The sequence below is a fragment of the Emydura macquarii genome, unplaced genomic scaffold (genome assembly GCF_026122565.2).
Source record: "Emydura macquarii macquarii isolate MOO-44397 ecotype Brisbane River unplaced genomic scaffold, CSIRO-AGI_Emac_v2 contig_480, whole genome shotgun sequence".
Lineage (NCBI taxonomy): Eukaryota > Metazoa > Chordata > Testudines > Chelidae > Emydura > Emydura macquarii.
The window spans coordinates 317,731-331,091 of NW_027130617.1; the positions used below are offsets into that span (position 1 = coordinate 317,731).

At 41.4% G+C, this 13,361-nt stretch overlaps 1 protein-coding gene across 1 annotated transcript in view; it reads left to right on the forward strand.

The window, feature by feature from the left end:
- CRB1 (crumbs cell polarity complex component 1) overlaps positions 1-12,718 on the forward strand; it is a 103,498-nt gene extending 90,780 nt beyond the window's left edge. The window contains exon 12 of the mRNA XM_067538270.1: positions 12,503-12,718. Coding sequence (XP_067394371.1) covers positions 12,503-12,718 — 216 coding nt within the window. The remainder of the gene's footprint in view (positions 1-12,502) is intronic.
- Positions 12,719-13,361: the final 643 nt, after the last annotated feature.

Genomic DNA, 13,361 nt, shown 5'->3' on the forward strand with positions numbered 1-13,361 from the left:
TGTAGCCAATAAAGGTCTATCTTTTGCCATTAATATTTACAGTTGGAAGCACTAGATGGCTGCAATCTAAGTGCTGCACCAACAGAAGATAGCTGTTGACTTGATACCTTATAGTCTGACACTGTGAAATGTTCAGATAACTACTTTCGTAATCATCACTTGTCAGCATCATGGTAATGCTAGGTAGTACCACATGGCTGTTTTGCAGAAGGTTAGCACCAACTGGTTCCCTGGATATTGTTTGCATTTTTATAGTTTTTTGATTAGCAGATCTGTGATAAGCTGAAGTACTCATGCAGAGCTATCCACAAAACTGGGAATCGTGACTCTTTGTTTCTATTCAAGACTGCCACAGACTTTCTGTGTTACACAGGGCAAATCACTTAACCTCACTCTGTGCCTTAGTTTCCCCATTTTACAAGCCCTCCCATGGGAGTTGTGAGGCTTAATAATTACAAAGAACTGAGAAACTCAGACAAAACATGCAAAGTCTTAATCATCATTATTACAGAAATCATGATAGTATACAATGGATATATGTATAACTGGTACACTCTGTTCCTAGGGAAAGATGTGCAATGCACCAGCTTTGGGTCAGATTGTGACTAGCAGTTGGGTAGATGCTCAGAGGGGTAAGGGCTCAAGGAGTCTATGAGGTCAATACGAGGACCATTCATGATCACGGCTCTTGTATTCTACCCTAGAGAGAGTGGGGAGAAGTAGGATCAGAGCCTCACTTCCTTTCGCAACAGCCCACAGAGAGGGATGGCAACTCTAGGGGGAGCAGGTGACCACTGGTAGCACTATCACCAATAGGGATCAGTGCCAAAATGATGCCATTTGGCCCTTTGTGTATAAGTATGGGATGATATTGCCCTGCCGTGACTATTCTAGTGTTGAACTCCAGTGATCTAATCTGAGAGACAATAAAGGACCAGCTACTAAAACCATTTAAGGGACATCTCCTTTAGCTCAAATGCTGGAATTTTTGGAGTTTCTAGTCCTAGGACCAAAGTGTGTTAGAGAATTGCATAATTGCATTTTTGAACACAGTACATCCATTTTGTTATAGGAGGGGTGGGGGTGAATATGCCACCATATAAAAATGTGTTGTGATAATGGATAAGCCCTCAAGCACCTTCACACTCTGCAGTGTAAAGGGGTGGACATGTAAACCTGACCTCTCAGTAATTATTATAATGAGATGGGGGGGATACTGAAACACTCCCTGTACACATCTACCTGTGACCACCAAAGGAGACCTAGCCTGAAGCCAAGTCCCAATCTTTTCCTTCACATATGCATCTTGTCACTCTTCTTGGCCCTACACTGGTGGGGAGGGGCAGGGGCATTTTGTTAAGGTTGAGCAAATAGCAAATATGATGTACATACTGTGAGAGTTAAGTGCCCAATTCACACTGAAAATCATGGGCTTTTGGTGCCTATCTTCTTTGGGCCCTTTTGAAAATCCCAATCTCAGGGCCTATCATGCACGTGTTTGGGTAGGTGAGCTTCTACCTGTGATGAGACTCACCTTCAGCTCCCACGGACTTCAATGGAAGCAGAGAATGCCCAGCGCTTCCCAGGTGATGCTCAGCACTTCACGGGATCGAGATCGGGCCCCAGCTTAGCGTAGGTTTTGTTTGTGCTCGCTGTGACAACATGCACCTACCCTGGCTGCATGTAGAAATTAGTCACACTGAGGTCATACATTTCCCATAGCAGACTTCTATTTTTATTGACCAATGGCAACTGTTACTCAGTCAAAACTCACCAGGAACAAATACTGTGTCCGCACATCTTTTGGAGAACAGCGTGCAGCGCCCACAGCATGCCTGGGAAACGTTGTGCTGTCTGCAGGACCTGGATCGGACAGACCTGTCATTGGAATTGGTCAGAACAAATATTCTTCATTCACAAGGTAAATTATTTCTACAGACAGACAAGTGACTAGGGGCCAGATGATAAAAGATGCCCTCCGTTAAACTTGTGCAATTCCATTAAAGTCAAATGAAATCAGCTGGGGTCACACACAGAGGCCAGAATTTGGCTGCATATGTTGAAAACAATGTAAGATGATACACAATGGTGAGGAGAAAGCATTAAGCATCGTATGCTTGATTCCGGTTTCATCGGAAGTGGTTTAGTGCCGGTATCTGACACCACTGCCTTTTGTGGAATTACTCCTCATTTTGGACCTGCACAAAGGGGATCGGAATCAGGCACTGAATGTTCATTCCAGATGAGGAAAAAGTGTGAACCAGACTAAGGTTAAAAAAAATGAAAGGTTTGCATTAGAAATAATTCTGCACCTTCCCTGTCACGCAGGTTGGTAACCCAGGTGTCATCATCCACCCCTCTTTAGTCTGCAAAAGAGGGGAATGAGGGGGGATTTGACAGTGGCCTTTAACTACCTGAAAGGGGGTTCCAGGGAGGATGGGGCTAGGCTGTTCTCGGTGGTGGCAGATGACAGAACAAGGAGCAACGGTCTCAAGTTGCAGGGCGGGAGGTCTAGGTTGGACATTAGGAAAAAGTTTTTCACTGGGAGGGTGGTGAAGCACCGGAATGGGTTACCTAGAGAGGTGGTGGAATCTCCATCTTTAGAGGTTTTTAAGCTGAGGCTTGACAAAGCCCTGGCTGGGATGATATAGCTGAGGTTAGTCCTGCTTTGAGCAGGGGGTTGGACTAGATGACCTCCTGAGGTCCCTTCCAACTCTATGATTCTATGATTTATCCCCTGCCCAGCTCATCTATGTCCAAATAGTGCCACATCTTCTGACATAACATTTCATCCAGGCCCTCATTGTCCCCTATCTTGAATGTTACAACCTCCTCCTCTGCTCTGTCCTCTCTCCATCAGTGCCTACATCACGCCTCCACTCCAATGTATACAAAAGGCTGCTTCAAAGATTACCTTCCTTGCCATTGCTCTAGCCACTTCACTGTCTTCAATGAATCCCTCAGTTTCTTCTGTGTTCTGCACCGTCAGATCCTCGCCATCTCTTCTCTTGTACTTCTGCCCCTCCCTACTTATCTGCCCTTGGCGTTTAACACCTTGCACTTCCCTCCACTCCCTCCTCACCTTGAATGCCAGCTTTGGCTCCCCATTCATCCACAACCCGCTTCCACATTGCCCTTATGTATGGAACACCCTCCCTAAACAGACCTGTAAAGCCTCTGCCCTTAGTTCCTCCAAATCCTTCCTCAAGACCCATTTCGTACCAGGGCACCTACAAGAAGTTAGCCACCTAAATATAGCTAGGTAGGGGGCAGTAGGAGACACTGTTTTAAATAATAATCTTTTTACTGGATATTTTATCCAGCCTCTTAAGTTGCTTGTCCTTTGAGGCTTCGATCCTATGGTGGGATCTCTTCATGTGGATGCACACCTCTCAGGTGTCAAGCCTCAGGTTGTAAGACCATTTTCCAATATATGAGGACAACAGCTAACATAGTGTGGGTGCAACCATAATCCAAATAATAATTATATGTAATAACCAGAAGCTTTACCCAAATGTGAAGAAATGTCAATCCACAGAGACTGACACATTTACTAAAACACTGTGTCTTATTGTTTGCCGGGTCTGAGATGTAGCAACTTTGGGCCAAATATGTCCTGAGCATAATTACATTTAGTTCAGTGGTTTTACGTGAGGGATGCATTTGCTCCCTTGTGTTTTTAAACTGCAGCAGATGGTTAAATTTTACACCAGAGGCTGTCAGTAGAATTTTAAAAGGCATCTTAGAACAACACACTGAAGCTGTACATTCAATCTGTGCTGCACCAGCAGAATGGTCCTGACGAGAACCTGAGCACATTTATAACATTAACATTGGCAGTTGTTGCAAAACAGTATCAGTTAGTATACTAAAAGCCCCACTGCTTAATAATGGCTTGTCTCCTGAAACAGCCAATTGAGGCATTCTGCTCGCTCCAGAGAACAAACTAAGTGATGGTGAAAGAGAAAAGGCACCTCAGTCTCAATCCTGCGAGGTATTTCCACCTGACCCGGCAAAGCATTTAATCATGTGTATAAGGGAGTATCCATATGCCTGAAATTAAGCAGGTATTTGACAGGGACCAGAATGCCAAGCAGTTTGCACAATCGAGTCCCCAATAAAACAGAGGGACCCTGCAAGAAAAGAAAACTCTAATTAGGTTACCTCCTGTCTAAAAAGACCACCCCAAATAGTCTCCAAATATACTGAACGCAATGCTGCATCATCATCAGACCACCTCCATTAACCAACCAATATTTTACAATGAATACAACATAAACAAGATATTAGTATAACAAGTCGTTACAGAAAATGTACTTTAGATCTATTTGTCCTTTGTAACATTCCTTATAGAGTCATCATTAAAGTCAGCCAATGAGTTCCGCAAAGCTGGATTTCCAAGGGCAAATAATGAAAATAAAATTGTAGCTGAACTGACTATTGCTGCAACCCATTACTGGGGATTTTGGAGAGAGGGGATTGTTTTGGTTTACACATTGCACCATTTTTAAGAGCTCTACGAACACTGATGGTGGCCCTGATCCTGCAGTTTGATTCGCATGAGCAAAGTCCCATAAGGAGCCCCAACTATGCAGCTCAGATTGAAGGACTGAGGCCAACATTTCTAATGCCCATTAGTTGATGATATCTGCCTCACTGTTAATATGACACTCCTATAGGGTCCAATCCTCAACTACCATTGAAATCAGTAAGTGAAATGGCCTCACTAAGGTCAAAATGAGTTTTGCCATTGACTTCAATAGGGCCAGAATTTCTCACAATGAGAATGAATATTTTCCGTACCTTCCAAGACACATTTTTCACCATGGTAGGCTAGATTACAATAGACAACTAAATGCACAGACTTCAATCATCTGCATGTGCGCTCACTTTCTACAGGAGGTCAGAGATGAGATGTTCCTTGCTTGAAATCACAGACTATTTTACTCTAAATTAGAAAAGTCCAGTCCAGTTTAGTGATTGATCACAATAGCTACTATCATCTGTTCCCCAACATTTAATTGTGAAATAGCTAGCACAAATGGCTGTCAGACAACTAAGTTTTGACAGTTCCAAGAAAGGAATTTACTCAGATTATGCAATGCACTGAAACCATTCAACCTAGATTTTGTACTTCAGTGTAGAGATGACAGTGATGATTATGATTAGTTACTTCTGAGACTCTTTTAAAAAAGGTTCAGAGAATAACATGAATCAAGAAGCTATCAAAGGAATGAATAAATCATACAATAGATAAAAATAAAACCAAGGCTTAAATGATAGGTTGAATGAATTAGACTAATGGTCATTACATGGGTAAGTTAAAGAAACAGCTTGTCACCTTCGGAGGTCTGGGCAAAATATGGTTCAAGTAGACATGGATTTGTTAGACAGAATAATTTTCTGATAAGAAGGTTGCAAATTCACAGTGAAATAAGATCAGTGTATCTATGGGCTTTTTCATCAATTTTACGGTTTTTCTTTGACTGGTCAAATTATCCCTATATGCCCTCACCCCCTTTAAAGTAATTCTGACATGGATTAAAGCTATTCAAGCCAATAGTCCCTTATTACTTTAGCAAATGCTTTTGATTTTTAGGCAGTAAATATGAAGACATGGACCAGATTTGCTTCCCTAGGAATTAAGTGATAACCTGTCCAATAGCATCAGGACTGAAGGTTACTCAGATTGAGGAAATCAAGTAGCTAAAACTCTGGTGCACATCAGCTGCTGCACACTTCTAAGAAAGTGATGCAAAGGGCAGTGGAGGAAATGTTCCAGAGCTCTACAATTTCCCATATTTTAAAGCTGTCTGTGATGTTTCTGTCTTGCTAAACTGCCAGATTATGACTCCTATGGTGCTGGAATTGAAGGAGACCACTCCCTAATGCGCTGTGCTAGAGGCAGCCATAATCCATCCATTTCTGCTTTCTGAATGCAAGATTCCATTCATGTTTCAGGAAACATTGCATGGCCCAACAATGACGTATTCTCAGGCCATGTCACTACCTGCCCATGCAACAAGAACCACGATGGCTGCACCAGGGGAGCACAGGGGGCTCCTTTTGCACAGATATAGCAAGAGACCTACATTTCCCCTGTCCTTGACACTGTACCTGGAGAGAAAGGGCCTAATTCTCTGATCACTCACGTTGGCATAAATCAGGATTAGCCCCAGTGAAGCTGATGGAGCCACAGTAGTATAAGATCATGAGAGGAGAATGAGGCCGGTAATTTCTCCCTGCACTGCCCCCCCCCCCCCCCCCACAACCTACTGCCTCCCAGAGCCAGAATTCAGCCATATTTTTTTCTAATGTTCTCCAGTTAAAACATGTTCTCATGGGGCCACCATCACCCCCTCCTCATTCTAGAATATTACCTTTCAGAAGGGAGAGATTCCTTGGCTACAAATTTCCTTCAAAAAGTAAGAAGCCATCACAAAAGAGTGATGAGTGTTATGTGGCTTTGGCTTTGCGGTTGGGCCCTGCTTATCCAGCAGTCTGCGCGCACACTACGCCATGGGAGCTGGGACCCTAGTACGTAGGTCTAGCATGCACTAAAAAATCACCTGCATGGTAATCTGCGTAGGCCTTTATAAATTAAAGGACTCGATTCTCGTCTTTCACCCTAGAGGAGGTTGCATAGCAGCGTCGTCCCGTGGACAGTACATAAACCTTTGGAATCTAGGGAGTGTAAGTGATTATTGGTTATTGAATTTATGGTGGTTGTTTGGATTGGCTTGCATGGTCAGGGGAGCTGAGGGCACTCATCACCACGCCGGGTGTAAGCTCTTAAGTTTCAACTATTGTTGCTTGCTGCTGTGTGTGTGAGTTCCACAGTCTGTTGAGTACAAACCGACCGAAGGTTTGTGTTACCCCGCAGCACTAAGCTGCAGTTTAAATGACTTCTCTAAGCTTTAGCATTATCTTATCTTCACTTCACCATCCTGCAGAGCCTCAGCAGCAGCACCCAGGAAAACAGGAAACCTCTGTGCTAACTGCTCAGGGTAGAGTGACTGTTCCTTAGATGTAGGAGATCTGGGCTGATTAGATTTCACAGTTCTGTACTCAGAAGCCTTTTTAGGGTATTATTATAAGTATTATTGGTTATTTTCCCATCACTGAATGGAACCTGCATAATTCTGCAAACACTAAACACAGCATCAGTTTGTCTTATTTTAGCCACTGTGATGTTTACTGACAATCTGGAATCTACAGCAACCAATTCAATAATTGCCAATGGATTCAAGTAATGTATGTAAAATATTTCAAGCCCAGTTTAGTGAATGATGTAGCATCAATATCATTGAGTTTTTTTTTCTGCTTAAGTCCAGTAGCTAATTAAGAGCAATTTTAAGTGAGAACTAATTGAGTAACATTGCCTTTTATTACTCTCTCACTTAAAAAAGGTATAAAAATACTATCTGGCCCAAGTTTTAATTTGACTCCCAAAGCAATGAGCCCTGAGAAAAGGTCTGTTGATTATTGTTATCTGCAGCAGGATGAAGTGCTAAAGGCAATAATATGTAATAAAGGCTAGGATTCAGAGGGGCCCTAAGGGAATTAGGTACCCAACTCCCACTAAGCATATAAAGGGATAATTCCCATAGGCCCCTTGGAAAACCTCAGCCAGCCTAGCTTTTTTATTTATTTATTTATTTATTGGCAAGACTGAGGTGAACATGAAGAGAAGACTATAACTCCCAAATGCTGCACAGCATTTTCACCTGAGTTGCTGGATACTTACAGGCTAAGGCCCTGATCCTGAATGCTGCTCTGTATTGATGGACTCCAGTGTCTGTATGGTGCCCCTGCGAAGTCATGGGGTTTCATGCAAGTACAAAGGCTGTTGTCAGGGAGTAGTTTGCAGGATCCACGCTTAATAGTATAGGCAAAGAATTTAAGAAATTACATTAGCCATTTAGGCTCTACACTTCACCCATCTCCATGGTGTCTGAGCACCTAAGTGTCGTTCCTCCATCTATGGTGGTCACCATTAAGCAACAAACATTTGGCAATAGTTATTCGTATTGTGAGTGGAGATATCAAAATTCATGACTATAAATTGGTCACCATTATAATCTTTATAATATTACCTCACAGTCACTTAATTAACATTGTGTCTGTATTCCCTACATACAGTTAATTACTTATAAACAGCACCGTACTTGGATTAGGAAACAACGGCGAAAACTGTGTGATATCTATTAGCAAATATTGAATTTTGAAAGGCAGCCACTGAGTATAACATTATCTTTTAGGCCAGCTGTCTTGAAGAATAATTTCACAACATGCTACTACCCAGGAAGTTTCCAGGTGTTCTGTAGCAATGTGTTTGTGCTGAGACACAGTAAAATATACCATGCATCCTTTCTTGCTTTTCAGGATTTTTTTTCTCTCTGCTCTTAGGGCTCAAGGAAAAACTGCTTGTGTTGGATCCTATTACAGCCCTGTGACATACTGATTAAGCATATTGTATACTGAAAGCAAGTGGCCGTGACCTCACGCTCAGTTCAAAGATGGAGCTCTTAACACAGCTGCCATGGGAAAGTTGGCATAGTACAATAGCTGAATGTGACGCTAAATAAAAAAGTGATGCACTGCTGTGACGATCTGTGCAGTAAGCAAAGAGACATTACCCATATATTACTCAGTGCCTTAGTACTGCAGGAGTCTCAGAGTAGAGGATGGCCCTACAAGCATCACAGGCCAGATTGCGAACATCTTACTCCTGTTGGTAAGCAGTTACTCACATGAGTAATCACATTAGAGTCCAAGGGACTAGTTACATGAGCAACTGCTCACTAATACAAGTGAGGGGTTCCCAGTCTGGCTCCATACAAAGTGCCAGGCAATAGCCAGGGGAAATAACAGGATGAGTTAAGACACAGGTGTGACTTTAATTCTTCGTTTCTGCCTTTAAGTCCAGCCCCTACCATTATTCAAACATTTTTTTTTATTGTGGGTTTGTTAATTGAAAACACCTTCTGACATCTCCTTAAAAAGTAGGACTGTTATGTTCCTAAAGACACTGCTCAAGGCTTTATCTTCCCTGGGACCGTGGGAGATTTTTTTTTTTTTTTCATGTTTCCGAGTACTGTCATCAATACCAAATATTGTGACAAGCCAACCCTGATGCCCACAATCGAGATTTCTAATTCTCTTTTTCAGACAAGCCAATTTGTTTTATGATTTCCAAATTAAATTAACTGTTCAGCAATCAATTAGTGAAGAAACAGTTGATCCTGATGGGACCAGACTACAGAACCTTCTGGCAACTCTACATCAGTTCACTGCTAGTGCTAATGGGGCTACCCGCACTGTAAACCTGAGCTTTGCTATGAGAACTGACAGATCAGGAGGACAGTCCGTGAGTCACAGTTTTTAATAGCTCAATAGGGCCTTGCCAAGTAGATTGAGGAAGGGTGAATTTTTTTAATATTGGAAAATCAGCAGTGAACGCTGAACGGAGAAGTAAAGTTGGTCAGTATGTCCCTTTATGATAGAAAATGGCTCTGTAGATCTTGCTCAAAGCTGTAGCCACTTGACAGATTGGATCAGGTTGAGATGTTTTGACAGATTTCAGTTCTAGGAACATCTGCAACTCCACTGGCTTTCTCCAGTGTAGGTCACTGTCCAGTCAAGAATGCTCCTAAATCAGACACAAGAGACATACAGTTATATGGTTCTTCTCCATAGAATCAATTCTATAGTAATTTCTATTGCACTGAATGGTTATGCACAAGGATAACAGTTCAGTGATAAATTAAGCAGAATGACTACTGCAAAACAACAGAAACGTATTTCTATACTGACCAGTATAATACAAATGCAGCTTGGATAATTCTGACATTCATTTATATTGTATTTGTGTTTTTTCGTATGTATAAATTACCATACAGATTCTTGTTGTGTGTAAACCTTATCTTCAAAAAACACAGTGATGGGACATGAACTTAGAATCTACTATTGATTCAAGTGTCTTCATAGGTGTAATTATAATCAGATTTACACTATTGCTGATTGGAAAAATATCCAACAGATTCACAGAGTTTAAGAGGAGAAAGGACCGTTAGATCATGTAGCCTGATTTCTTGTCTACCACCAGCCATTACATTTAAGCTAGTAACCACTGCATTGAGCACAATAACTTGTACAGATGATCCCATTCAAACCCAGGAACACAGAGTTAACTGTGAGTGAGGGGGAAAGGGTAAACTAGTGGCCCTGACAGGGATGCAGGAGGCAGGGCAACTAACTTGATCTCCCTGTGCCTCACTTTTCCAATTTGTAACATGAAAGTGACACCTCAGAGGGCATCATAAGGGTAAAAATCCATTAACAATTGAGAGATGCTCTGGTGCTACAATGATGAGGGCCCTATAAGCACAGATAGACAGAGAGAGAGAGAACCGGACCTCTAATAGAAATAGAAAACAATATTTTTAAAATGCCAACTCAAGAGTTTATGAAACGACATTCCTGGTAGGACACAATAACATAGTAGACTGACATGTTCTGCGTCACCTCATTCCAGTTACTTGGATACTGTGCAATCTTTCACCTGAAGTAGGTTATTTCTATAAAGGAAAATTAATTATTTGTTTAAATCATAGGAGTCATATTTAACGACCAAGGGCAGAGGAGACAGTAATCGCAGCTGGTCATGAATCCCCTTAGGAGAGACCTTGAGCCAAACTTGCTTTTATTACAGTAGCTGGATTTTTTTTTTTAATCCAGAAATAAAACCTTGTTTTACTATTTTTCTTGTGGTGCTGTCATTCTATTGCAGAAGAGTTTGAACACTGTGGGATCAAGATGTGTATATTGGGCATTTATAGAGAATTAACACCCACTTAGAATATCCCTGTTCTGAACACAATATTATCCTCAGCACTAGAACTCTCACTGCATACTCCATGGGAATGACTATTAAACAGATTATCAATGTGGGTAGTACTATTCTGTAACAAGCTGTATCTAACTCTCTGGGAAATTGAATTTGAGTTCTGACCTGCTGTTTTCTGTTTCTAAACATTTTGGATTTGAAAGTTCTGCCGCAAGCACATGTGCATCTACAACAGTTCAATTGTCACTTGTAATACAAATCAAAAGATGATGGCAAAATCTGCCTGGAAGACCAATTCCTTGCAGGGTCATTCTGTTCATAGGGACCACTTTTCCATGGCACCCACATCATTTCCATGGCGTCCATGACTGCAGAAAGATTGTTTTAAACAAATGTTTTAATATTGCAAAAATCCAACAATAAAGGTGTTTCTGGCAGATTTGTTTGACTGTATATGCTGCATGCTAACATTATTGCATTTCCCATTGCTATATGAAAACCGGGCATAAACGAATAAAATCTGAACATCCATCCTGCACTGTATTGCTTCCTGAAAGGGAATTATGGAAACATGGACATGTCTCCAGACTTAAGGATGCAAGCTCTATCGATATTAGTCAATCTGGGGTGGAAGGGTATTACAAAATATTTTCTGTGAATATTTATTGATTTTAATTTCCCATCAAATGCATTACAGTTGTGTTCATATTTGTCCTTTGCACGTTCTGAATCTGTATCCTTTCCAGACCACCAGACATCACTTAGGGCCCAAACAAGGGTCCGCCAACCCTGTCTATCATGCTGTTTGCTGGAATAGCTACCTTGTTGTGTTTCTATAACTCTTTTAGGATAGATTGTTGGCCTATCACTCAACCCCCAAACTGGACGATCAGTGGGCTGCTTTCCTCAGGTCTCTACCATTAGATCTGCCTGGTTTAGGAGGCCCTATCAAAACTCCCATCAACATAGGTCTCACAATCAGTGGAATACCCAAGTTTTCCCACTACATAAAGATGCAGTCCCCAGGGAAGGCTTGCATGTTCGCCGTATGTAAACATTCCAGGAAACAACTTGTACTGGCAGGAATGTTCAAAGAAATGGTGTATTTTACAAAAGTATTTATGGAAAGCAAAAGTGCAAGCCAGCACACCAGAAACCTGATTCATCCAGTGAGAGAAATAGAAATACTATGTGCCTATGTATCCAATCAGAACCGATAAAATTTAAAATATCAAAGATTTGCAATGAACGGCTTGTGAAGAACCACTGGACAAAGAATTGTTGGTTAAAAACAATTCAACAAACAATTTCTGAATAATAATTCCATTTGAGAAAAACACAGTCTACTCACAAATGATTTGCAAAACAGAAAGAAAGTTGTCAAATAAACTAGTCATTACACACAATTCACCCAGCTCTAGTTAGGTGCTCAAAATATAGTATGCCGCAATAGATTTACTTTCCATAGGACCTAAAGCACCAAACTTTGGACAGCTAATCTACTTTTCTACTATCAAAATGTTCTTTAAATGTTAGATCTTCCATTATATTTGAAATTATTACTCCAGAATGTTTTCTTACCACGGTAGCTCCATTGTATGTGCCTCTATGTTCTTAACATCAATTATATTGCCATTATTTCAATCCTTCCAGTTGACAGCTGACTTGATCTCGAACATATTCACCGCCATTGGCTCAGTAACGTTGGCCTTGTTATTGATCCTCTTCTTGGCAGTTGTGGTTTCCGTCATAGCTGCCAACAAACGGGCGACTCAAGGGACCTACAGCCCCAGCCGGCAGGAGAAGGAGGGATCCCGTGTGGAGATGTGGAACATGGTGCAGCCACCACCAATGGAAAGACTGATATAGCAGAAAACACTCTGCGCTACATGCTGGCAGGCATCTTGCCGAAAGGAAATATAGTATGGAAATATGATGGAAATGGTTGTTAATCTTGTTTTTTGATACCAAGGAATATGTGATGATTTTAGAGGCTGTTGAAAATATTTGGCATTTAATCCAATAACCTTAAGGGTCTTTAACATTTGAATGAACTGATGCCATTTCTCACTGTTTTGGACCTGCCTCTGAAAGGACAATTTTGTTTGCACTGGAATTTTCAGCCTTGGTAATCAGCAGTAGGCCTTACATAGTGTAATGGCTTCTGGAATACATGCAAGTGCCTGTCTCTCAGATACTGTTTGAACCACAGCTTCTGTTTTGCTTTTCCCTTTGACTGCCTAGAATCATTGTTGCAGAAGTCAATGCAGAGAAATAAAATCAGCCTGTACAATAAATACATCATAATTATGTCGTGAGCAGTTTTAGCATTAGAACTGTGTGTCTCAGCATATCTACTTTCATTTTTTAATCAGGGATTAAACGGAAGCTATGGGGCTGCTCTCCATGAAGCAAAATAATCAGTTCAAAAGTTATTGGCTTACTTCCCTTCAGTGCGCTCAATTCACCTGTTGTTTCACCATCGTTTTCTAGATAGAATTCCCGTAGCCTC